At 39.1% G+C, this 26777-nt stretch overlaps 1 protein-coding gene across 4 annotated transcripts; it reads right to left on the bottom strand.

Annotated features, from left to right (window-relative positions):
- nktr (natural killer cell triggering receptor) lies at nt 1-25908 on the bottom strand. 4 transcript variants are annotated; one of them, XM_018751500.1, is made up of 17 exons: nt 25852-25908; nt 23307-23386; nt 22265-22339; nt 16525-16632; nt 16020-16064; nt 14182-14269; nt 12328-12357; nt 12033-12178; nt 10834-11062; nt 10057-10206; nt 9673-9760; nt 9103-9251; nt 6177-8873; nt 5487-5576; nt 5271-5330; nt 5059-5154; nt 1-677 (listed from the first exon to the last, which is right to left on the bottom strand). In XM_018751500.1, the coding sequence occupies exons 2-17, from the start codon at nt 23362-23364 to the stop codon at nt 602-604; spliced, it is 4185 nt and encodes a 1394-aa protein (XP_018607016.1). In that variant the 5' UTR covers nt 23365-23386; nt 25852-25908; the 3' UTR covers nt 1-601. The 4 variants fall into 4 exon arrangements, with proteins under 4 accessions (XP_018607016.1, XP_018607018.1, XP_018607022.1 ...); XM_018751502.1 differs by having other exon boundaries at nt 5271-5279; XM_018751506.1 differs by having other exon boundaries at nt 6177-8816.
- Nucleotides 25909-26777: the final 869 nt, after the last annotated feature.

Here is a 26777-nt window from a genome sequence, read left to right as displayed (position 1 = left end):
GCAGAAGAGCTTGTATAGACTTTTCCATGAAGTAATTGCTGAAGACAGACTGCAAGACACAGACATCTTGATACTTCTTAACATTCAGAAGAGTAAAAAAAAAAAAAAACTGTTTAGTAAAGCAACACAAGCAGCAACTAAAGCTTACAATCACCACATAATTCCTTTATATAAGCATATCCATTATTCAGAAAGGTACAAGTTCCCTCCTTTGCTTGACTGAAGTATCTTAAATGATAAACACTGTTATGAGTGATTCCAATGAGAAAATCACCAGCAACCTGACAATGGAATCATGAATATGCTGTGATATATCAATGTAAAGATGCAGCTACTGAAGTACTTTAGTTGTAGCATGAGGATAAGTAAGTTTTTAGAATAAAAATAAAACTACTCAACAAAACAAAAGTTTAGGAAAACACAAATATACATAATCATTTTAACATATATTAGAGGAACATTTCTATACAAAAATCAGAACATTAAGCCAAAGGCAGAATGTAAGAAAATTCAAAGTGACACTTTAAAAATCTTGCAATAGAAGTAAAAATTTCTCTGTCTCAATGGTCAACTTTGATCAGCAGTTGATAAACTCCACTTATCAGCTGTACCTGCTCCGACTGTGACTCCGGTGCCTCGAGTAACTGCGGTTGCTTCGAGTATAAGAGCGGTATGACCTGTGATTAGAGGAAAGAAACAAACAAAGTGGAAAGAAACTGTTTACTTAATAATCACACATCTGCAGCTATGTCTCTTTCTCCTAATGTAATGTACGAATTGTATTTTCTCTGAGATGTACGTCACTTTAGAGAAAAGCGTCTGCTAAATGAATGTAAAATGAAGGTGATCAGTTTCTGAAGACAGTACAATTTACATGGTCAAAGTCTGTCTCAATAACAGGCTTCCATGGGGACAACTAACAAGTGTCACAAAGATTAGTACCAGACATCAAAACGTTCAGTACACTTACCTGCTGAGCTACCAAATCTTAAATGACTTTTGAAAACTATGTAAACCATTTATTTATTTAAATATCAGCAATGGCTCACAGCAACATGTTATGAGTATAACCAAATACATAAGACAAGGACAAAAAATAAAGTATCTCAAAAATGCAATCAACTGAGAAGTCTACTGTCCAAAGAGGTGTCCAGAATTCAAATGAATTATCATACAGATTAAATGTTAATTTTTCTAGGAAAAGAAAATTCCATCCTGGACACATGCATATACTGTCTTTCTAGAGGGAACATCTGGGTATAGACAAATTACTACGACCAAATTAATTAAGCTAAACCAAACAAAGACAACATGAGACCTAGTAAGTTTCAAATGCATTATTACTTTCCTAACTTCTGTTAAGTTTGACAATTTGTTTATGGAATGGAAAGAAAAATGGAAAAACCTTCATGCAGCTACTCATGTGATGTACACTGGTCCATATGATGGTTTGTGACAAATTGACTGTACTCTAGAATCACGTGTCTGAATCCAAATCTCTCCTTCTGTTGATGGCATGAACTCTTTGTATTGTTCTTTCAGATGTACAGTATGTCACTTTGGAGAAAGAGTCTGCTAAATGAATAAATGTAAATGTTTAAAAGCACACACACATTTTCAGAACCGCTTGTCCCATACGGGGTCACGGGGAACCGGAGCCTACCCGGTAACACAGGGCATAAGGCCAGAGGGGGAGGGGACACACCCAGGACGGGACGCCAGTCCACCGCAAGGCACCCCAAGCAGGACTCGAACCCCAGACCCGCCGGAGAGCAGGACCCGGTCCAACCCACTGCGCCACCGTGCCCCCCCATAGCATTTCAACATATTAAACTCATCATACTTTTAATTATGGAGATTATAATGTTAATTTTAAATGGAAGCACCATCAGTTTTACGATAAACTGATAAGAATGTAACAGAAGCAATACAGTCCATCATTGTCTGTTATGACCTAAAACATGTGACCAAGTGAAATAAAAAGCAAAGAGAAAGAGAGATACTAAGATCCAAAACCAGGCAAAAAATGAAAACAAAAAGTCTGTGGTGCTCGACCCTACTTTAGAGATCCAGTTGGCCACCACTTTGTTTATGGGTGCCAAGCAGGGAATGTCCCCATTCTGTCCCATGTCCCATCCAGAGCCTACCACAGATAAAATACAACAATTTACAAATCACTTCTTTTTGTTTTTAATTTCCATTTTCCATATTGTCAACTTTTTTGGAATTGGGGTGGTATGTAAATATATAAACCTCACCCCCCAAACCAACAAAAGCACAAATGAGAACAAGATACTGGGAAAGAAAGGGAATAAAAATATACAGAACAGAAAGAAATTGAGCTCTATCAAATACTTGTGAGTCAGTCTCAGCCTTTCAGATTTTCATGGTGTAGCAGATGCCAGTTTGTTGAGCTGGAAGATCTTCCTTTCATACAGACCTTGCAGTCAGATTGGGAAAGAGAAATCATGGTAGATCTTGAACTCTTTAAAAGCTTTGGTGATCTCAGAGAATTCATGATTTCACATGATTTCAGCTGGCAGAAGTAGGGAGAATTGCAGAAAGGAATCTTTAAAGATGTCTTGCATCTTTGCTGTGACTTCTTCTTTATCACACAGCCTCACAAACCGAACCAAAATTTCCCTTTGGACGTTCATCTGGGTTGGGACAGCAGCCAAGGAATCGCACACTCACTGGCCACTTTATGAACAACACCTGTACCTTGCTTGCTCATGAAATTACCCAGCCAATCATTGGCACCAGCTCTATGGATAAAATCATAGACACGGGTCAAAAGCTTCAGTTAATGTTCCGATGAAACAACAGAATGGGGAAAATTATGATCTAAGTGACTTTGACCATGGCATGATTGTTGGTGCCAGACGGGGTGGTTTTAGTATTTCAGAAACTGCTAATCTCCTGGGATTTTCCACGCAATTTCTAGCGTTTACACAGCATGGTGGGAAAAACAAAAAACATCCAGCGAGCAGCAGTTCCATGGGCAGAAACATCTTGTTGACAACAGAGATCGAGGAGAACAGCCAGACTTATTTGAGCTGACAGTCAGGCTACAGGAACTCGGAGGAGAAAAGGCTACGACAACAGGGGACCACATCGGGCCCCACTCCTGTTAGCTAAGGACTGAAATCTGAGGCTACAGCGGACACAGGCTCACCAAAACGACAGATAAAGACTGGAAGAATGCTACCTGGACTGATTAATCTTGATTTCTGCTGTGACATGGAGATAGTAGGGTCAGAATTTGGTGCAAACAGAATGAAACCATGGACAAACCAGCCTTGTCTCAAGAGTTTAGGCTGGTGGTGGTGCAATGATGTGGGCTCGTGGGCTCCCTAATACAAATCAAACATCATGACCAAGTGAATCCCTTTATGGCTGCAATTTACTCATCTTCTAATGGTTACTTCCTGCAGGATAATGCACCATACCACAAAGGACAAGTCATCTCAAATTGGTTCCACGAACACGACAATGAGTTCTGAGTATTTCAACGGCCTCCACAGTCACCAAATCTGAATCCAACAGAGCACCTTTGAGATGTGACAGAACAGGAGATTCACAGCATGAATGTTCAACTGACAAAGCCACAGAAATTACATGATGTAATCATGTGAACATGGACCAGAATTGCTAAGAAATGTTTCCAGCACTTTGCTGAATCCATGCTGTCAAGAATTTGTGCAGCTCTGAGGGCAAAGGGGGGGTCCTATCCAGTATTAGAATGACTGAGGTGTTTGGTTGTTTGCTGAGCTTGGCATTCAGGTTGCAAACGTTTCATCACCAGTCAAGGTGACATCATCAGTGTGCAAGTTGTGTGATTGTGTTGGATGCTTCCTCCTTTATATATAGTTTGGTGGGTGGGATTGCCTAAAGCTGGGACGTGATTGGTTGATTTCATGTGACCTTGAGCACGAGCGGTTCTTCTGATTTCTGATTGGTCAGTTGCTGGTTTCAAACCGGAACCGGTTCGATACTGGTTAGGCCTTCGTCGGTCCTTGCATCGTATTGGCTCGTAGGTGGGGTCCAGATCAGTATGTTTGTTTATGGAATTGACTGAAGAGTACCAGGCCTCAGGGAACTCCCTCGAATATTTTGTATCTGCCTGGGATAAGATTTCTGCATTGTCCATATCGAATGTGTGTCCTTCTTGATCCTGGTGTACGGATATCATGGACAGTGGGTCATGCCTCCCGGTGGCCAGCTTGTGTTCATGGAGCCGAGTTCATAATTTTCTTCAGGTTTGGCCGACGTAGTATTTGTTGCAGTTATTGCAGTTGATTTTGCAGATCACCTTTATTCGATCTTCGTTCTTGAGTTGTTCCTTTGGTTTTGAAATGATGCTTCGCAGAGTGGCTATTGGCTTGTGTGCTACTGTAATTCCATTTAGCTGGAGTAATCTGGCTGTCAATTCTGATACATTTCTTATATACGGGAGAGGTACTCTTTCGTTAGGCTGTTCATTGGAGCTTGTTTGGTTGTCTTGGTGAAATAAGCATCTTCTGATAAAGTTTCGTGGATAGCAGCTGCGAGTGAATAACGAAGTAATTTTCTTCTTTGGTTCTGAGGGCGTTGGTGCTGCAATGTGTTTTTGCTCTTCCAAATAGGGTTTGGATGCAACTTTTCCACAGCATTCACCCGAATTATTACAAGTAGTTGAGCATTTGGTCAGTGTGTGTTTGTTTCCGGTAGACTGATGTTTACAAAGTTCCTCCAATTGTCCGTCTGACTAGCACGTTGAGAAAAGCCAGATTGTTATTTTCTTTCTCCATTGTGAACTTTACGTGCTCATTTAAAAATAAAAAATAAAAAAACAGCCATGTCACAAATCCTGGAAACTGAACATCTAACCAAATACACCAATAAAATGTGCATTACTTGTTTTCCTCAGGCAGGAAAATCATTGTTGCCCCTTGCTACCCAACAATCTGTCCACCTGTATAAACTTGGAAAATGTTACATTCCAGATAAGCAACTAAACATCATCATCATCAAATTCAAGCTGGTAAAACTATTGTTTACAGGATGACCAGTTCCCACCTGGATCTATAGTTAGAACTCCCATAACTGCCGCTTCGCCTACTGCTCCTGCTCCTTCTCCAGCTCCGACTTGAGTAGCTGTCATATGACTCTGACCTGCAAGATATAATTATTCATTCTTATATATATTAACAATCAGTAATGATGTATCTCAAAAGGATGTTGTAAGATCAAAGCAGACGTTTTTGTACCAAGATATCACATTTACATACCTGGACCTCCTGTGTCGATCATAAGAACAGCTTCTGGAGTAACTCCTGCTGTAGGTCCGACTGACAGCGTTACATTAAAAAAAAAAAAAAAGAAAATCATCAATGTACCAGTTACAATTTACAGTGAATATTCACAACTTCTAGGTTTAAACAATTGTTTGTGTTTTCACTTCAATATGTTTCAAATGTCACTTCATTTACAAAAATAACTGATACCTGTGACTTTGGTAGGTGTTGTATGTGCTGCTACGAGTTCGTGATCGTCTCCTGCTGTATCTCCTCCGACTGCGACTCCTGCTATAGCTCCTGTGTGCCATCAAGAACATTTATTTATTATTATTATTATTATTATTTATTTTTTATAGAGAGCTCTTCTCACACAGTGATACAGAGTGCTTAAAATTTTTAAACCAGAATCAGAAATGACATAGATACAAGGACCACTGATTAAGCCTTTGTTCATAGGGACAGGGAGCCATTTCTTTTAGGCATACCCCTCCTCCCTCCCTTTCTCAGTCAATTCGATCTATAACTTGAATGCGGTCAGACCTGGAGCAGGCTATTGCTGCTGTGTTAGCGTTGCAGCCATGGCATTTACAATACTACATTGAATGAGAACTATTTTATACCCAGTTACAAGTGCTGTGAGATGTTACTGGAATTAAACTGAACCTACAACTGTTTAAGATTTTAATATTAATCCATTATCTGCAAGCATGCTAGAAAAGGATGTTTTCCAATGATACAAAAATAGCAGTTCTCATAACTGCCTCCTTGTTTAAATTTTGTATTATTTGGCTTTTAAATTATATCAGCAGTGTAAAATCTGACAGCTGTTAAACCTCTTTGCTAAGACATTACTGAAAGGCACCTTGCATGTACTGGTGTGTCATCTCAGTTACCTACCTGTAGGAGTAGCTGGAACTCCTGGACCAGTTTCTAGAGTGACTGTAGGAAGGTGACCTGCTTCTGGATCGGAATCTTCGGCTTGAGGCAGAGCAGGACTTACTCCTGGAGCTGCTTGGGTTGTGTGACCTCCCTTTGTCCCCCACTGACGGAGTTCTTTCATCACTGGAGCTCTCCTGGTTCCTAGGACGCTGATTTAGCCGGGCAGTCTTGCGAACCTCATCAAACAAGGATCCTGGTCGGACCCTACTGGTGCTTTTTATTTCTATTCTTAAGCCTTGGGTTTTCGATTCGCCATGCTCTAAGGCATCTGTACCTTTGCCTTCCATAGTGTTCAGGTTGGTTGCCTGGAGGGTAGAGATGCCTTTCAGAGGCCTCCACCTTGGTTCGACAGGCATTCCTGATGTCTTACTTGGAAGAAGTTCCTCACTTGGCCCACAGCTCGGCACTAAAACAGACAACGCTGCCAGAGAATGCTTCACCGTGACCGAAGATGGAAAAGAAGAACCATTCTTCACATCTTTTTCCATCGGATCAACAATCAGAGACACATTTTGTGATGTTTCAGAAACATCGCCAAGACACGCTTTCTCAGCGTTTGTTTCGTGCAAGTCATGCTCAGGGCTGCATATCTCCATACAATTGTGCAGCTGTAATGTGTTTGGATTCTTTGGTAGTTCAGTAGTATTATCATTCATTTTACGAACAGTCTCTTCTGAACGTTCAGTTTTTGGACTTGCTGTTGCTTGTGGTATACAGCTGTCTTCAGGTGATTTGTGACTTTTGGGTATTTTTACAATTTTAATTTCTTCTTCAGAAATTTGGGACTCAAGAGCTGTTCCTGTGTCTGCATGAGAAAGACCTTTCTTCAGTTCCGCATGCTTTTCCTGAATTAGAAACTCCTCGTCTTCCTCACCAAATTCAAGAGGTGGTTCCCAGTGGAATCTTTCCTTAGGTCTCTGGTGTTTTTTCTTTGCCTTCTTCATTTTAGGTTTGGACTTTGACTTTAACTTTTCCAAGTTTCTCTTCTTGTGTTTGTGCTTGTGCTTGCCCTTCTTCATCTTGTGCTTTTGTTTTTCACCTTCAGATCCTATTCTGTAGCTTTCAGTAAATGCAGAACCCTTCTTCGGATCCCTATCTGTCTCTTGTGGCGTATCATCTCCTGGAGTTTTGCTCATTTTACTGTACAAAGACACATGCCCTTCACTTTCTGAGCTGGCCTCTCCCTCCTCTTTGCCAGAATTGGGTGTCTTGTTTTTTTCTGCAACATCTTCAGAATCATCTTCCGAGTCCCACATATTCAGAGTTGTCCCTATCTCACCACTTGTTTTCCGATCAACTTGAGCACCTGGATTAACTGTTAATTGGTATTCCACATCTGTATTTTTTATAAACTTGCTACTATCCCTAAGAATTAGAAGCTTCTTTGATCTGTTGGATTTTGGGTGAAGGGTTTCTGACAGGGAATCTAGTTTAGCTTTAAGCTGTTTGGAATCAACATAATTCTGTCCATGCTTATTAACTGGGTTTTCTAAGATGTCAGTTGCATGTTCTGAAGCAGAATGTGAGAGGCGATTCTGCTTCCTGAACTGATGTGGACTGCTCTTTGATGAATATTTGTCCAGACCTTGGGTGTCTGTTTTTGTACGTTGGTGAACCTTCCCTTTCTTGACAGCAGAGACCGTCTGTCTTTTAATCTTGTGTCCCCTGTAAGAGTCATAGGAATCTGACCTGCTATATGAAGAGGACTGACTCTTTGATGGGGACAATGATCTAGAGTGGCTACAAGATCTGCTGTAGGATCTGCTCCTTGAGGAGCTTCTTTGTGAATGTCTTGCTTTTTTGTGCCTCCTAATACTATAATGGTGGGAATTGATGCTAGTATCACTGTCTGAGTTGTTGAGATGGGTTGGGTGCAAGGACTTGGGTTTATTCTCTGTGATACTGCTGACTGTCTGACTAGTCTGTGAGCTGGGAGTAGTCTTTGCTTTGATTTCTTGGATTCGCACATAGGACGGTTTCCATGGCTTCTGTCCTGGTTTCCATCTTGAAGGTGGAGGACTTTCACTTAAAGGTAACACACTTTCAGCAGGAGTTACAAGAGTGAGTTTACCTTCTTCTTTAACTACCACCTCCAGTGAAGTGTCTACTTTTTGGTTGCTAGTCTCCTTAAGCTGTTTTTTCCTAGGGGATCTTAGGCTCCTTCTACATGGTCTTGACTGTGACCTGGATCTTGCCTGGGACTGTGATGGACTTGCAGTTCTTAGAGAGGACCTTGACCTCCCTCGTGACCTTGAAGTACTTGGAGAGTAGGACTGGCTTTTTGATTTGGTGCTGTACCGTAAGTTTCTAGAGGAAGGGACTGAATTATGGCACCTGTCTGAACCAGACCATTCTTTATTGGTGGAATGTCTGAAGGTGGATGACGAATAATGGCTGGATAGCTTTGAGGAGTATGACCTCTCACCTTCTGAAAGAGGGGATTCTCTATTTTTTTTCTTATGGACTTTGTGCCGCTTTGAATGTTTCTGTTTTTTGGACTTCTTTTTGTGTCTAGACTTCTTCCTTTCTTTCCTGTGTCGGCTGTGCCGGCTGGACTGCTCAGAGCTGTGGTCAGAAGTGTATTCCTGTGACCATGACCTGGACCACGGAGAAACAGTTCTTTTGTCCCATCTGCTTGAATAACGGTCATTCAATCTGTTAAGTCAAAATTATACCCTCAGTAAGAGGAATAGAATTTACCAGAACATAAAATAAGTAGTTCCTCAGCTCAGTCACTCAAATCTGAATGCCCAAAATGAGTAATTTTGCAGCTTTCAGTATACTGAACACATATTACAATTGTTGCAGAATAATGTTGCACTCTAAAGGTAAGAGGCAACAGGAAAACTTTTTCGTAAGGACATACACCGTGTAGGTAACATACTTATCCCCTTTGCTCCACTTTTCTATGTTAGGTGGCTGGTACATTTTTGTTCTCTGCATTTCCTCTTTCCAGTGAGGTGGTGTGTCACTGCTCCCTCGATCTTCCTCTGACATCGAATGGGACTTTGACCGAGGAGGGGTATGGTATCTCTACAGTGGGAAGTGAGGAGGTTGTGGAAATCTGACAACATAACAACCCTTTGCACAGACTGGGCTCCCCTTATTTCTCTATTACTTTCTCCAGATAGCTCTCAAATTGTATGATTACCTTATCTCCATGATGTCAACATCGAAGGTTTGCTTTTGTAGGAGAAAAATAATCTAACAGTGCAAAACGAGAGACAGGCAGTTATACCGAGAAAGAAAGGCAAGGACAGAAGAAAGAGGGAGAGAGAAAGAACATTTGCAGGGACTTTAGTTCAGGATGGGTTTTTTCTGGGGTATTCTGAAAACCCAAAATAGATGTTCAACCAAGAGAAGTGTGTTTTTTGTTTAATCACACTGTCATAACAGTGAAAAGACAAATCTCAAATCTCTAGTTCCTACAATTTCAAAAAGAAGAAACTCTTACCATTATTCCTCGGCCTTTAATTTTCCGCCCGGATTTTGTGACTGCTGGTTTAAGGTCACTTGAAACTGAAGGGGTATCTTGTGGAGTTCTGAAATTTAGCAAAAAACTTAAGTTTTATATGCATACTACACAAATGAAAAATATTTTTGCATCTGTGAGTGACCATAAATTATAAAAGCCTGGAAAAGAAAATACTAGAGTTGAAGCCATTGCTTCAAAAGGTGTATTTAAAAGAAAACTGAAAAAAAAAACCAAGAAATATCTTCTTTATATTCTTGAAGCAATGTACATTTAAAAGCTTTACTGCATTTGAAAGAATAGCTAGACAGTGTATGGTCTTTGGAAAATTCAAGCAAACGTGTAACTGTAAAGTATGCAGCTAACGTTTCTGGCTTCTCTCCCGGGACAGGTGGGTCCCTTCGAAGCAGGAAACGGTTTTCTGGAACCGGTGGGATCTCCTCTGGCCGAACCAGAGGTTTCTCCCTTTTCACATACTGGTCTTTGTCCTCATCAGCAGACTCTTCATCTGGAACACTATAAAATGATAGACAATAAATCTCATCAATTTTCTCTAAAGCAACTGAAAAGATACTTAAGATACTTACAATTATTTACTCATTTATACAGCTGATCAATTTTTTACTGGAACAATTTAGGGTAAGTACCTTGCTCAAGGGTGAGATTCAAACCTTCGAGGTCCAACCACTCTAACCACTATGGCACCAGCTGTACATGAATTACTACATAGAGGGCACCAGTTAGTTGAAAAATAGACTTGTAAGATAAAGGTTACTGGCTCAAGTCCCCCTCAGGCATGATACTTACTATGAAATGCTCAGGTACTTACCTGAAGCTGCAATCAAAAAAGAACCATCAACAAAAGTGCAAACTGAATTCTCACTGTAATTCATTTTATGCAAAATACATTTCACTGCCATGTTGTCATAGAAAAAAATTAATATGAATCTTTATCACTCATTTAAAATAATACATTCCATATCAACTTTCTTACTTCAACTGACATCATTTCTTAGAACTGCCTCCAAGACACAATGCAGTACAATATTACACAGGGCACAGGAAGTCATACTGTCAGTAAATGTAGAGTCTGATCATTAAAAAAAACATCTACAAGTTGAGCAGTTATTTTCGGAGGCGCACCTTCTTTGACTCAAAGCTGGCCTTCTGTGCAGGCTTTCCTTTTTCACATCTTTCCTCCTCTTCTTGGAGTGCTTTTTCTTGGTGAGCCTCCTTCGTCTGTGGGGCCTGTATCTCTCTTCTGACTCACTGTCAGACTCTTGGGATGAAGAGGAAGACGAAGAGGAGGAATCCAAAGAGCTGATGGAAGAATCTGCTGAGACAGATGCCCACTTTCTCTTGCTTCCAAGTACTACAAGACAAAGGCAAATACAACTAGCTTCACAAACAAATGAATAAGTGAATCCAAAGACAGATTTAAAAGAACACATTGAGTAGTTTTATAAATAATATTTCTGTTCACCTTACTATAAGTTTCATGTTCATTAAGTTGCATCCGATACAAAATGTTCTAAAAAAATTAAGATGACTAATTAAGATGTCTCTTATTTGGTAAGACGGAGTCATGGAACCTTCACACTGTTTAGATGAGACTCTCAAATGACAACACAGTCTACCTATCGATGTATGAACAGGCCACATAGGAATGAAGACAAAAGCCTTTAATTGGCCTACTAATAAGTCACACCGCTAAGTGCTGCCTGCAGGTGTGTCTCAGCACAAAAAAATTAAAAGCTTATAAAGCACACAGAGTTTAATAGTTTACTGGTTAATTCTGAATTCATTATTTCAAGACAAGTACTTAAAAATGGCTGTCTTTCAGTAACAGAATACATGGACACGTTCAGGTTTATTCATTTAGCAGATGCTTTTCTCTAAAGCTACAAACATCTCTGAGAAAAATACGAGTACACTATATCAACACAAGGAGAGATTTGGATGCAGACAGGACTGTTGAACATCTCTTTTAGATTAAGAATCTCAAACTGGATTGCACTGTGGCTCATAACAGCATCAAACAAACAGTATAATTCGAAGAGACAGACGTTAAAAGGTTATAATGTTCAGAATTCTAAGTGCTTGTAATCCAGAAGTATGTTTGAAAATTCTTACAAAATACTGCAACGGCAAAACTACATCTACTCTTTGGATGTGGCCTACAACCTTCTTTCACTACCCTTTACAATGGTACAAATGTACACTATGAAGTTCTGATCTGATGGTGTGTTTTCAGAAGTGGAAAGCAATGAAGAGCAGGATTAACAGGATTAATTAAGATCAGGATTAGAACCTGCAAACTGCTGAAAGAATGTACTGCTCACCATCATTAGCTGACTTCGTAATCAGCTGGCCACAATCGATCACCCTCACGTCAGCATAGGGTCTGCTGGCAGAGTCTGTCTTCAGACATTCGATTTGCTTTATCACTTCAAAGCCGGAGATGACCAAACCAAAGACGACATGAACTCTGCAGTAATTAAAATAAATGTCAGGACAAAAAAGACATGTCAGTATTCTGTCTTTTAAGAGGTTATTGCTGGTATGTTGTCAGATGTCCTAGTACTCCCTTAGCATTCTTCTGGACACCACACTCATTCATACACTAAACATACATACCCATCAAGATGTGGGGCAGTCTTTGTGGTACTGAAGAAGGATTGAGTATCATTCAGTTGTTTTTGCCACCCATCAGCCAATGTGAAAAAGAGGATTGTCAAAGTCAAGGAAAAAAGGAAGAAGAGAACCAGAATAAGTGTGTGACAATACTGTTTTTCCACTTCAGTGCAACTTTAACAAGCTCAATCAACTTTCAACTAACTTTCAACAAATATTGTAACAGTTCCTTATGAATAAAAAAGTTACTCTTAACAGTTGACATTTGAAGACAGGTATACGGGGTGGTGTAAATTCAATGAAAACAGACTTTTGCAGCTTCAGTTTGCGACACTAAAGACACCCTTGTATGCAAAAAACACCACATATCTGAAAACATGAAGCACATGGACTTTCAGGCCGTCACTTCTAAGGTGACTTACAGATTTCAGATGGTCCAATTGTGCATCAAGCACCATTAGTATGAAAACCCTTTTATGACATTTTCAAACAACCCAAGACCTGACACAACCCATTACTTAGGTTCTCATCTGGGAAATGAGTAATTTTGGGTGGTACTGAAAACAGGCCGAGAGCAGCTAGCTGTCAGGGAAAGAAATAACAGGGTTGTCTAACCAAAATGCAGGGCACAAAGCCTTTCACTTTTAAAATCCACAACCCAGAATAAGCTCTGCCTTAAGAGCATTCGAGGAGGGTAAATAAAAGCTGCTAACGGTCAATACAGTCAGAGGAGAGAAGCACAGCCTGAGAACGACACTTTACCTTGGAAGAGCAGGATGCTAGAGAGTTTCTGTAAATTTTACACAAAAACGGCAAGAGAAAAATTGTAATACATCTGTAGGCAAAATAAGTCCAGGTCTCTGTGTATTTTTGTTTCAAATGCATACATTTAAGTAGAAGAAAGAGTAAGCACGTTGAAAACTGTCTGCATCAGACAGGGGTTTATGGAGTGCATCACAAATAAAAACCACAGTAATGAAGGGCTTAGCTTAATATTTCTAAGCTGAAAAACGGGAGTGTCAAATGTCCAAATTCAAAAGGACTCCAAAATTTTCAATATACAGAAACTCTTTTAAAGCTTTCTCTATTAAGAAAAAAAACCTATGTATTTGTACATTTGTAAGTTGTCCGGGTGCATTGTTACACACACGAGTAAACATTAAAACCTGATAAACATACATTTGGAATAAAGAGAGAAATTGTAGAGAAAATATTATGTAGGAGCCAAGATAATAGAGGGAACCTAGAACAACTCTTGTAACATTCTGCCATGGTAGATTTCCCTGAATTTTACCTTTTATCCCAATAGATAAAAGGCTACAGTCTATTTGGGGAACAGTGAAGCATTGGCTGACCAGCTAAAGGCAACTAAAAGAAAATTTTTGAGCCCCTTTTTCAGGTGAAAATGACACAAGCAACATATCTAGCAAGACAAAGGATATTTAGTCAAAACTTGCTTTTGGTTTTCAAAAATCACAAAAATGTTTCATAATTAGAATTTAGGGAAGCTGCATTCATTTTGTATTACAAATGTTAATTTTGTGCTGATTTAGTAGTAGAGCTACGGTGTAGTAAATTAGAAGAAAGCTACATATGACTCACTGACCTAAGATTCTATGTAATGACAGTTACTCATAACAATGTTGTCCTCAAGATGATAAACATTAAATGTGTGTGTCACCCTTTAAATGTAAAGCAGATTTTGGGCTTGCAAAATGACTTTTTCACCAAAAATTCTCTGAAAAAACAAATGCTACCAATGAGACAGTGAGCCACATTAAAGAGGAAGAAATAAAGTTCAGATGAATGCAGCTTCCCAGTACTAATGAGCCTACTGCAATACTGAACACTACTCACATGAAAAACTGCGAACCATTTGTGTCCTTGCCTCGGTTGGCCATAGACAAGAGGAATGCTCTGTCATGTTTAAGAGTAAAATTCTCATCTGTCCATGAAAGAGAGACAAACAGTCAGATTCCTCTTTTTACTGCATGGCAGAAGTGGAGCTTGAAGCACTTTTATTTTGAAATACTGAAGTGTACAATATATTAATATCTGAGGGAAGCTCATGCTTTGTTGGGTACATAAGGCAATAGGAGTCTGTCCCTCAAATGGCACAGTATACAAACTCGTGTTGATAAGACTAAGTCTCGGAGTTTCAACATTTACCAGCTACCGACTAATTAATTGTCAATTTGCTTCAAATACTTAGTAGCCTAGAAAACTAATATATAGTACATATTAGGGCTTGACATTAACTGCTATCCGATTGCCTGGGTTAGGTAACTTGCTTAAATATTCATATTTGGACGTGCACAATCGTTGTGATCAAACTTGAACTAGTGAACAATCAGCTACAATACAGCGGATCCCTGAATGAGAAACTTTTAGCTGTGATGAGTACAGCAAAATAAGGAATCCCAGAGCTGCAGATCAGAACAACTGTTCCAGCTCTCAACACTGTTCCTTACTATGCTTTACCTACAGGCCATAAATACCTGTCAGCAAACCACCCCGCACTACAATCACCATGTTACATTCAAATAAACAACCAAATCTTGGTTCTGATTTAGTTCGTATGTATAGGATCAACTATTGTGAAATTCTAAGCGAAATTACCACCACCACGATACAGAAATGTGATGTCATTAATTATATCATTTCCATTTTCATTTCAAAATAATTTTCTTGTCAGAAAGCTAACAAATTTGTCAAAAATGAAGTGGAACAGAGCCTATATTGTGCTATTTGGGGAAATTTTTTCTGAGGAAATGCTGTTAGTAGTAATATGTAATAGAAACATTACACAAACTATGGGTGACAAAGGAAAGGAGCAATCTACAATTGACAGTAATTTTGGAACAGAAAGGATTAACTCAGAAAGTGACAAATTAAAATGTAATGTTCCCTTATGTTTTAGTGGAAATAATAATTTCCAACAGGGAATATATCATGTGTATCACATGCAGAAGTACATCTGATTTGGCTGAAAAAGAATCAGGTTTTTTGTACAGGTTGTGTATTTATTTTTATTTTGCAAATGGTTTTTATTTTTATTATAATGCAGAAAATGTAATTGGTCATCCTGTGAACAATAACTGTTTGTGCCCAGTTCCTGTGCATTAAAAGCTGTTTAAACCCAGACATTATTTTTGTCTTTGTAATATGTTCCAAAATTAGATAGGTACATTTGATGGGACAAAATATAAAATGTTCCTCCCCTGTAGAAAACCAAAGACAAAATTAATGTCAAATTGTACAAATGCAACACAAACCTGCAACAAATTACAAAGTGGATTATTGCATTTCATGCCAGCAAATGATTTTACGCAGAAAAAAAAACTGTCCTCAATAAATGTAGATAGTCATGCAAAACTGCTTTACTGGGAAGGTGTAAGAATACAGACTGTTACTGAGATTCTGTGCATCTCTTACACTGCTTTTACATGAGACCACTCTGCCTGTAAATAGAAAACACTGGTAAAGTTATGTGAAAAGCCTTCTGTTGCCTTCCCTCCATGTTGAGGAATGGGGAGCCTAAAAGTTAAATATTTAAAAAAGCCATTAAATTTCACTTAAGTCTACACTTTCACTAACTTATGCAAAATTACACTCATGTAAACATAGAGAAGAAAGTGGAGAGATTTATTCATCAATGCTTGCTTCATTAATTTGGTAATAAGAAGTTTACTTACCTTCAAAGTAACCACCATATATTGATTCTCCTCCTTTTCCATTACCTACAAATTCAGATTCAGTTTCATTGTGATCCAAGATCAGTACAGTAGCCCATTAATATTAATATTCCCTGTGCATGCATTGTCAGGGACTCTACCTCTGGCAGATGTCTGATTCACACAGTTCCATGTGATATTTAAATATATATGCAATAAGACTATTGTAAAACCATGTCAGACTTAAAAAAAGTAATTGCAAGCTTACAAATCCTTACAGAAATTAGCTTAACAATCCTTTGATAGACTAAGTCCTATATATGAGAAAACGGGTGAGATGATGATGCTTCTCTTTAAAACAGTCAAAGGGATTTGGATGTGGGGACATCAGAATATGTGCTGTTACAAAACATAAATTTAACACAGTTTTTAAATATAAAATGTAGCTAAACAGTACCACAGATCTAAACAAATTACATATAAAATTAATTTTACGTGAAGTGAATAGAGTTTTACAAAAGCCTACCTTCAGTGAAATCTCCACCTTGGATCATGAAGTTCTTTACTACTCGGTGAAATGTAGAACCTTTATAACACAAGTACTTCCCTGTTGTTTTGCCAGTCCCCTTTTCACCTAGAATAACATTGCACATGTTAGCATTAATTTCATTTAGACAGAAAAAAGAAAACATTGATGAACTCCCAGAACTCAATCCCAGTGAAATGCTGAGGCATGATCTGACGCTGTCTTTAAACGCAAGACAACGCAAAAACCTAAGTGGAAAGTATACAGGAAGGAACCGAAATACCTCCTAAGTGCTGCCCAGGTCTCCTCACCAGCTGTAGAAGGAATCTGGTTAAGGTTACCGTCCATAAGGGCTCCACATACAGTAGTTTTCCAATGACTGACTATAAACCATTTCTTCAATAAAGACACACACACACACACACACACATTTTCAGAACCGCTTGTCCCATACAGGGTCACGGGGAACCGGAGCCTACCTGGCAACACAGGGCGTAAGGCCGGAGGGGGAGGGGACACACCCAGGACGGGACACCAGTCCATCACAAGGCACCCCAAGCGGGACTCGAACCCCAGACCCACCAGAGAGCAGGACTGTGGTCCAACCCACTGCGCCACCGCACCCCCGCATCAATAAAGACATTGAAATGTAAAATGTTTGTTAACACTATTATGAAGAATAGCTTAAAGGTCAGATTACATTTTAGGCACCATTCATGCAGAAATCAAGATGATTTCAAAGGGTTCATAAAGAAATCCAAGCATTTTGAATTGTACACATTTATAGAGTTTACTGAATTACTAAGCACAACATGCACAAGCAGACAAAACACCTACAGAAAAAAACGGTAGAGAACACTGATGGTGTTCGTAACTCGGGTTGTTGATTCAGATGGTCAGGTGTTTGCCAAGCTTGATATTCAGACTGCAAATGTTTCATCACCAGTCGATGTAACATCATCAGTGCTTAATGCTTGCTTAATAGGTCTGCTAAATGAATAAATGTAAATGAAACACTACGGACTACATTGAATACTTTACGAAACCTCACCCAAACAACAAATAAAATACGCAGACTTTGGGAAGATGAGGTGCACCACAATCCTCCTGTATCTGAGGTGCACCGATTGTTCTGTGGCCAAGTGCTGGCATGTTTCATCAATGCTCTCCAAGCACTGAGGCAGCAAAGTATCCACACATCACCACACGACATTTATTCATTTAGCAGAGGCTTTTCTCCAAAGCGATGTACATCTCATAGAAAATACAATGTGTTCATTACATTAGGAAAAAGAGACACTTAGATACAGATGATTATTAAGTACAGTTAGTTTGTTTCCTTCACCACATGAACCAACATTCATCACACAAGTAGCTGCATAAAACTTTACCAGAATACCGTTGATTCCTAATCACCTTCCTAGTAGTTTTTTTTTTTTGGAGATGCATAACCTTTACGTTACATTGTAGCAGCGGCTCTGTAAAGGACTGAGCTGAGCATCATCATGAACATTTAGACCTTACATGAACTTAAGAGGGGGTGCGGTGGCACAGTGGGTTGGACCGGGTCCTGCTCTCTGGTGGGTCTGGGGTTCGAGTCCCGCTTGGGGTGCCTTGCGACGGACTGGCATCCTGTCCTGGGTGTGTCCCCTCCCCCTCCGGCCTTACGCCCTGTGTTGCCGGGTAGGCTCCGCGACCCCATGTGGGACAAGCGGTTCTGAAAATGTGTGTGTGTGTGTGTGTGTGTGTGTGTGTGTGTGAGAACTTAAGAGATCATGGGCAAAGTGACTCCAGAAGAGATGAGTTTAAAGACCCCTTTTTAAATGTGGACAAAAATTCAGCAGTTCTGAGCGAGAGGAGGAGGTTGTTCCATCACAATGGACCCAGGACCAAGAACCTCCATGCTTTACCTTTTGTACATAGGACCACCAAGCAGGCTGATATGGAAGAGCATAGGGGTCCGGTTGGCGTGTAGCAAATGATTAAGTCTTTTAGATATCTGGGAGCAGTTCTATTGATGCATTTGTAGCCATAACCAGGGTCTTAAATTTGATCTGGGTAGCTATGGGAAGCCAGTACAGAGAAACAAGTAGAGATAAATGCAAATGCCTCGGCAAGTCAAACACACTACCCTCGCACGTGAGTGTTGGTATGATGTTCATACTGTGGCATGCTGCTAGCTTTACGCCAGGCACAGCAACCTCCACATCACCCAAAAATTCCACTTTTGACTCATCTGTGCATACAACATTCTCCCATAGGGCTTGAGGATCAACCAAGTGTCCTGTTGGCAAGTAAGCGACAATCATTTGTGTTTTTCTTATTTTGAACTGATGTTTTCTTGCCCATTTTCTTTCTGATTGTGGAGTCACGAACACAGTTTTCCCTGTTGTCACGTTTTTTAGGATCCTTCTTGGAATATTATGTGGTGCCGCTTTGGAGAAATTTTTAGCATGGCAGAGATTCTCTATTGTTCCAGGCGTTCTTGGAGATCTGGAGATTACAGTTCTCACTGTTCTTTGGTGGAGCAGTAGGGATTTAGCAATAGCTTGGTAACTCCACCGTTGAATAATGTTGTTCATGAAATATCTAAAAATGCTATTTGTTCACTCAGGTGTTCTTTGAGATTCTGAAAAACCTGAGAGCACTCAAGCCTCAAAAATACCCAACTCCCCCCCCCAAAAAAAAAAAAGGAAAAGAAAAACTAAACTAAATCAGGATAGGGTCAAATACTTCTTCAGGGTGCTCTAAGTTTGTAATCCATCTACAACTGAAAACTTGAATAAATACTTTCACAAGCATTGCATACTAGTAATAATCTGCCCACTGAAATTTGTTGAGGGTTTAGTAGCATTGTTGATTTCAGAAGCTGGTTTGATAGTTCTGTAGTACCACAGGTATATTCATTACACTTGTAGCTCACCTTACAAAGAGTCTGGAGCAAAACTGTCTAATAAACTGTGCTCAAGTGGAGTCACTACATCACAATCTATAAAAGTTAATACAGCTTAATCCCTCAAACTATTCGAGGGTTAAGTTTGGTCAAAACCATGAGCTAAAGCAACAATGAATTAAAAATTCATTCCAAGACTAATTCTATTTTCACCAACAGGATCTCTACCCTGGAAACATCAGTCATAAAACAGGGAACTCAACAGGATGCCAGCGTGTCTCAGAACTTTTATGGTCCTTTATTAAATTGAAGCAACATTAAAAGTCTGCTTCAGAATGACTGAAAATAAAAGTCGGAGACATAGCCATAATAAATACGTGAACAACATTGATCTGGGAAAGTTTGGTGATGCTACTACCCCCACAGCACCATTTGAGTCTGAATACATTTTTCTAAAGGTGTAAAGGTGAAATACAGGCCATTTTGCTGTCCAACAAGGAAATTTCAGAAATGGAATAGTGGAGGGAATTCACCAAAAAGCAAAGAAATTGGGAAACGCTTGTATCTTTGAAAACTCGTAACTTCAATGTTCGAAGCACATGGAACAAATGTAGTCCATTATAGGACTAACAGTCCAAAAAGTTTAGCTTTCCCCATACATATATCCCATATAATGGAGTCCCATATCATGGAAAAACCTCTGAAACAGAAAATAAAAATGCTTTTTAGAAAATTATAACTTAGTAAAATGGCATGACACCATTTTACTTGTACAGTGGGTATTTTATTCTGTAAGAGAATATCACTAATTGTATCATACATTTTAGAACTCATACACACACTTGATGTCTCGAACTTCAAAGGTTTTTGCCCCTCAGTGGTGTCAGTAGTGCTACTTTCTGGCTATATGTAGTGTATTCATCTGTAAATTGCCATTCACTCAATGAAAGTAGGATAGGGTTCAACTGAAGGTTGCTGGACTCCTCTCTTTTACTATAGGCAATGGATGTAGACAGATATTACTTAAAGTAGTTCATTAACAGGTAACACTTCTTCCACAAAAAAAAGGAAAATTACGAGAATCATACAAGCAAGCAGACGGGCCACAACCAGGCAAATCAAATCCAAATTTAATATTTTGGTGCAGATGTCATATCAGAATGCGCCACTTATCGTCTGAAATGGTCAAAGACCATGTCGGATGCCAATGATGTTTCAGTGAAGACAAGAAAGCACATCTCCAGTGGGCACAAGACCCATCAAAACTGGACCTTTGAGGAGTAGAAAAAAGTTGCTAAATCAAATTAATCCAGGTGGCTTTTGTATGCTAAGGGAAGTATCAGAGTTTTCATCATGTTTAGAGGCAACAGTCTAGGTAACTAGTGGCAGTGTGATGGTGTGAGGAACGCTTTCCTGGTACACATTAGGACCCCTGATACCCAATGAACAACAAATGTATTGCAAGGCCTTTTGGAACATTACTGCTGACAAAGTTTATCCCTTTATGGCTGCAGTTTATCAACACTCGGCTGGACACTTCCAGCATGATAATGCACTGCATTTTCAGGCGCATACTGTCACCAAATGGTTCTGGGAACATAAAAACAAGCCTGACCAGTCCCCAAATCCCAGCCCTTTTGAGAATTTTTGGGATGACATAGAAAGGGCTGTTTGCAGCAAAACTGTATAGCTGCCCAATTAGCAGCAACTATACAATGCAATCATTTCCACATGGCACAACACTCCTGAAGAACACATGAAGCATCCTTTCGAATCCATACCCAGTGCAATTACTGCTGTTCTGAAAACCAAAGGAGGTGTAAAACACAACTAGATAGGTGTACTTAATAAACTGGCAACTCAGAGTAACCCACAGCTGAAGTAGAAGATTTAACACTATGATGATTAACATTATTAATAATGATAACAATAATAATAATTATAATGACTTGATGCTTTATGCAAAGTGACTCCACTATTTATAATTATTTACATTTATTTAGCAGACACTATTCTCCGAAGTGACATATCTCAGAGAACAATACAAAAAGTATAGCACATCAAAAGAGAGATTTATATGTAGAGAGGAAGTTCTTGGGTACAGTCAATTGTCACATGCGACTGTATAAACCAGCATATATTACACAAGTAGCTGGATATAGGAAATAGGAGATCAGTGTAGAAGTGAGTCTGAAAGATATGAGTTTTGAGAATGTTTTTGAATGTTGAATATTTACCTAATCATGAAGTAGGGCAATTTTCACTACATTAAATCAGGTTAAGTATGATTCTTAAAGATAGTTGTCTGATTAACTGGACTTCTTTGTACTTTATACATTCAGCCAAATTATCTAAATGTCTCTGTCCAGGATGTACCCTGCCTAATATACATCCGAGACACAGGGTTGCTGAGGTGCAGTGCATATTTGGATAAACCATTACTGATAATGAACAAATGAATGAAAACATTATCCAAGACCAATCAAATAACATTTTAACCGTTTCTCCCTCCATAAGACTGGAGAAAATTGTCCAAGTATAATTATAATCCAGCGACATTTGAAAACTTTCCACTGGACTGGACACTTCTGTGTGGCATTATAGGGCATATATTTTATTATTATAGACTGTTTTTCCTTAAAGTTCTTTACACTTCCCAAGATGCAACACATTTGCTGTACTGATAAAAGATAAAAATAAACTGGGGAAAAAAAATGGATTCAAAAATTTTCTTCTTAAAGACCTAGACTAGCACAAAATTTTGCAAACCATTTTAAGAAATTCAATAAAATAATTTTTCAAAAAAACAAAAGGTGAAATAAAAGACTAAAAAAAGAAAACACTTACCAGTGCACAAACAGAGGAAGTTTTTACTCGTCTTGGGACAAATATCAGAAAAAAGCTGAAAGACAATGCGGCCAACTGAAAAGAAAATAAGGATTACATACTTAAAAATGGATGCAATTTACTGCTTTGTCTGACCTTTTAACATTAATTGCATTAATGTATTTCTTTACAACAGCATGTATGTTCCAGAAATATAAGTACTGGAAATCTATAACGCCAGTGTTTGGAGTTATGAATAGCCTTTGTGTGATGTGGGGAAGAGGTTATGATCTCAATTTTGATTATCATTTCTGATTAATCAACACTACATAATATTACTTAAGGTGAAATATCCTGCATTTTCTTAGAGGAAAACACAGGAAATTGATTGCATAGAAATCCTGGTTGCAATCAGCAGTCTGCTTACCTGGTCAAAAGGATCCTAATTAGGAAAATTCTAAATATTTTTGTACTAAATCTTATCAGACATGTTCAGAAATAAGCAAAACGGTTATCAGATTGTAGATTATTAAATATAGATCTAAATGTAATTTATAAATGTATGAACAGGGCTTCAGGGAGATTTCATGGGAAATTTTTCAGGGTCATTCAGTGCATTAATTACACTTACATTACTTTTATTCATTTACTAGACACTTTTCTCCAAAGTGACATACACCTCAGAGAAATACTTTCATACCAAGTTTAATGAACTCATTGTAAGTAAGTGCAATAGCAAATTCTGCATAAACCCGTTTTAATTAACAACAGAAGCGGGTCACAACAATACAGAAACTTACCCTAAATTGATCCAGTAAAATTACCCAACTGTATCAATGGGTAAATAATTGGAAGCTTGGAATAAATGTGACCTTAACACTGTAAGTCGCTTTGGAGAAAAGCATCAGCTAAATGAACATAGAAACTGCAGCAGATGACCGTAGAAGTCTGTGTACAGTGAATGCATTATCTAAAGCTACCTGTATAATGAAGGCCATGAGGCACAGTAGTGCAGCCATTGTTCTGATTTTGTTTCATGTGTGAAAATGAGGAAACATCTTACCTGGCTCCCTGTTGACTTCCACATCAAAGTAGCACTGGGGACGGTCTTTGACCCCCATTGTAAATGAGGTGCAGAGCTACCTGCAAAAACAAGAAATTAGTGGAAGTAGCAATAAATTTCCACATGAAGATTTTTAGAATCTCAGCAATGCTTAAATCATGCAGTTTATTTCATCTCATCCACTTTGCTCAATATTACATTTATTCATTTAGCTGATGCTTTTTTCCCCAAGTGACCTACAATATTAAGTTACTTTATTTACATAAATGTTTTTAAAAAACATTTTGTTACAGGTTTTATATAAATATAAAAAATTATATTAAGAATGTGATTGGGAACTGCCGATATTTGAACAAATTTTTATGCAGCTACTCATGTGATGAACATTACTTTCCACCATAAGAACCAAGCTGTACTTTAGAATCACATGTCTGTATCTAAGTCTCTCTTTCTGCTAATGTAATGTACACATTGTATTTTCTATGAGATGTACGTCGCTTTGGAGAAACGTGCTAAGGGAATAAATGTACATGTATTTTACTCATTTATATAGCTGGGGAATTTTACTGGAGCAATTTAGAGTAAGTATGTTGCTCAAAGAGACTACGGCAGAAGGCAAGGCTCAAACCTACAACCTTCGAGTCCAAAGGCAACAGTTCTAATCACTGTGCCACCAGATGTCCCCATTAAACATTATTAACCAAAAAAAGCAAACAGTGGATTGGGAATCAAGAGTCACCAAACTCAAACACTGATATTATTTTGAATGTGGTCATAAAACAGCCAAAGAAATTTCTACAACACATTACAAAGAAATCCAATAAGAGCTGCAAAGTACAGGCAGTCCCCTGATTACGAATGAGTTTTATTTATTTTATTTTTATAAAGCGCCCTTCTCACGCAGTGACACAGAGCACTGTAACACAGGCATAAAGCAAGAAAAACAGATACAAACAAAGAAGACAGCCGACTAATGGCTACCATAATGAAGAACTTATTATAGAGCTACAAGTATACCTACTGGCCACTAGGGAAAGGAACAAAAACTCCCAGCTGAAGGTTGAGGGAGAAAAAAATCTCTGGGGGTCCACGGGCCAGTGGTTGCCCACCCCTCCTGGGCATTCTAGATTAAGTAACAATTTGTAAGCCAGTGTGTAACAAGTAATAATGATAATGTTGGTAAATGGCATCTTGGATCCCCAGCTCGGCATGTTCCTCAGTCTGTCTTTAAGTAAAATTTTGACGTAGGTCGGAACAGTTGGGTATGGTGGGTATCTAATGTCAGTTTGTCAAACGTTTGTCTTAGTACATCATATCGTGTACCTTTCTATGCATAAAGAACACTTCCGGATACACTAAAACATCTTTAATGCTATGTTATACAGCAGTAATGCATTCACTCAAGAGCGGCTCGCGAAACGGTCGATTCACACACAGCTTTGCTCTGCAATGACTTTCAGTTGCTTTACAGCTCCGATCCCCTCCCTGCCAGTGTCACGTAACACAATTTGTGTGACTTTTCTGCAAGTGTTTCATAAATCATATTACTCAGAAACTGACCACATTCTACTAACCTTCTTCCTCGCAGGCATTTAATTTAAACAACTGACATAGTCATGTGTGTGAAGGTTTATATAGCTCGTGTTGAGTATTTCACTGTAAATATTTCTTCCACATTTTTAACAAATTGTGACTTGTTGGTAGGCAGAGAGTGTATCGCACTGAAATTGCATTGATATAATTTCCTTTTATTCACATGGACTGTGGGATTTTAAATCAGTGGCTGAGTCAGTCACTAAATGGCTATTTAGTTTAGTGTGTGTTTGTACATGAATTGGGTGTTAAACTCTAAGTACATTTTTTACATTTATTAATGTATGTTGCTTTGGAGGAAAGCAACGGCTACATTTGACAAAAATACAAATACTAGTTCAATTTAACCCCAGATGTCGATGTGGTTCGACGTTGACTTGAACTTAAGTTAAGTTAAATTGTTCAATGATTCCAATCTGAGGTCCGGGAGAAAATCTTGTCGCCGAATTAAAAAAAAAAAAGGGAGTTGCTTGAATCTGGCACTTACGATCTGATGTGCTTTCCTGACTGGAAAACGAACGCGAAAACGTTGTATTCTATTCACGTTCGCTGATGTACAGTACCACTCTGTTCTGCGTTATTCTTGTGCGAAGAATAAATAACGCAGAACAGTGGTGTAACAAAGCAACGCAAAGTTCAGTAACATAGCGAACTATTGTTATTACGCAGAGTACAGAGTGGTGCACACAGCCAGCAGCATTAGCTAACAGAACACAGTCTGACGGTGCCCAGCTAGCATTAGCTACCTTGCAAAAACGTTCGCAACAACAACAGCAGGCTAGCGAGGCCTTCAGACTGTTCAGTTTCCAGTGCCTAACTTATGCTGAACTTTGATACAATACTCATTTATCTCCCTTTGTTTTCACCATGGGTGTTCGAAATGTACCAAAAAGCTCTCGTTAAGTACCTACAAAAAGCCAGAGAGAACATTAATTATTATAAAACATGTTACCTGTCAGTACTGCGCACAACAAACCGCCATTCTGCTAGCACACAGACTGAGCATGCGCAGCGCAGCGCGCCCCTCCCAACTGGTGCGGAGTGAAACGTCACCATACGTCACTTGCCCTTGAGTTTTGTGACAAACTGAGAATTTCTGCTACTTGTCGCCGTGATAGTTTCAGCCACTTAACTTAGAGCACGCATAATAAAACATGAAGCGCAGGTCCCTGAAGAAACAGGGTCGGAGAACATTATTTTTCTGCGTGATGATGGTGTTCTAATAAAATCTTCATAATGACCGCAGTCGCACGTCCTTCATCACCCCGCCCATCCATCCATCATCCTGTCTTAATCCGCGGCGCCGCAATAGAGTTCGGGAAGACATGATTTCAATAAAATATTCAGATCTATTGATTTGTTCGCTTTAGGGCTCTTCATGGTGTTGTGTTAATATGAAATATTGTATTGTATTTCATTTTCATATTCGCAATTCAATGGTAAATCGCTTTCCTACCTGAGCCTCTCTCTCTCTCTCTCTCTCTCTCTCTCTCTCTCTCTCTATGACATGAGTGATCGACACCAAGCCGCTTTCAAAGATCACAAGAATAAATAAAATAAATGTTTATGAAAAGTTCCATAACGTGAAGCATTAAAATTATCCAGAGACAGAATAGAAATGGAACAGGTGGTACAGAAGTGGCACAGCCAGTAGCGCTGCCAGTAGCGCTGCTGTCTCACAGTGTCTGGGTGGTGCAGAAGAACATGGCATGATCATGGGTTTGATCCCTGCTCAGTGTCTGTGTGTAGTTCGCATGTTCTCCCTGTGTCTGCATGGGTTTACTCTGGGTGCTCTGGTTTCCTCCCACAGTCCAAAGACATGCTCATCAGGTTCCCTGTAGTGTGTGTGTGTGTGTGTGTTCTACTGATGTAGGGATG

The sequence above is a fragment of the Scleropages formosus genome, chromosome 7 (genome assembly GCF_900964775.1).
Source record: "Scleropages formosus chromosome 7, fSclFor1.1, whole genome shotgun sequence".
Taxonomy (NCBI): Eukaryota; Metazoa; Chordata; class Actinopteri; order Osteoglossiformes; family Osteoglossidae; genus Scleropages; species Scleropages formosus.
The sequence above is the reverse complement of the archived record's forward strand: the minus strand, read 5'-3'. Positions and strand labels throughout refer to the sequence as shown.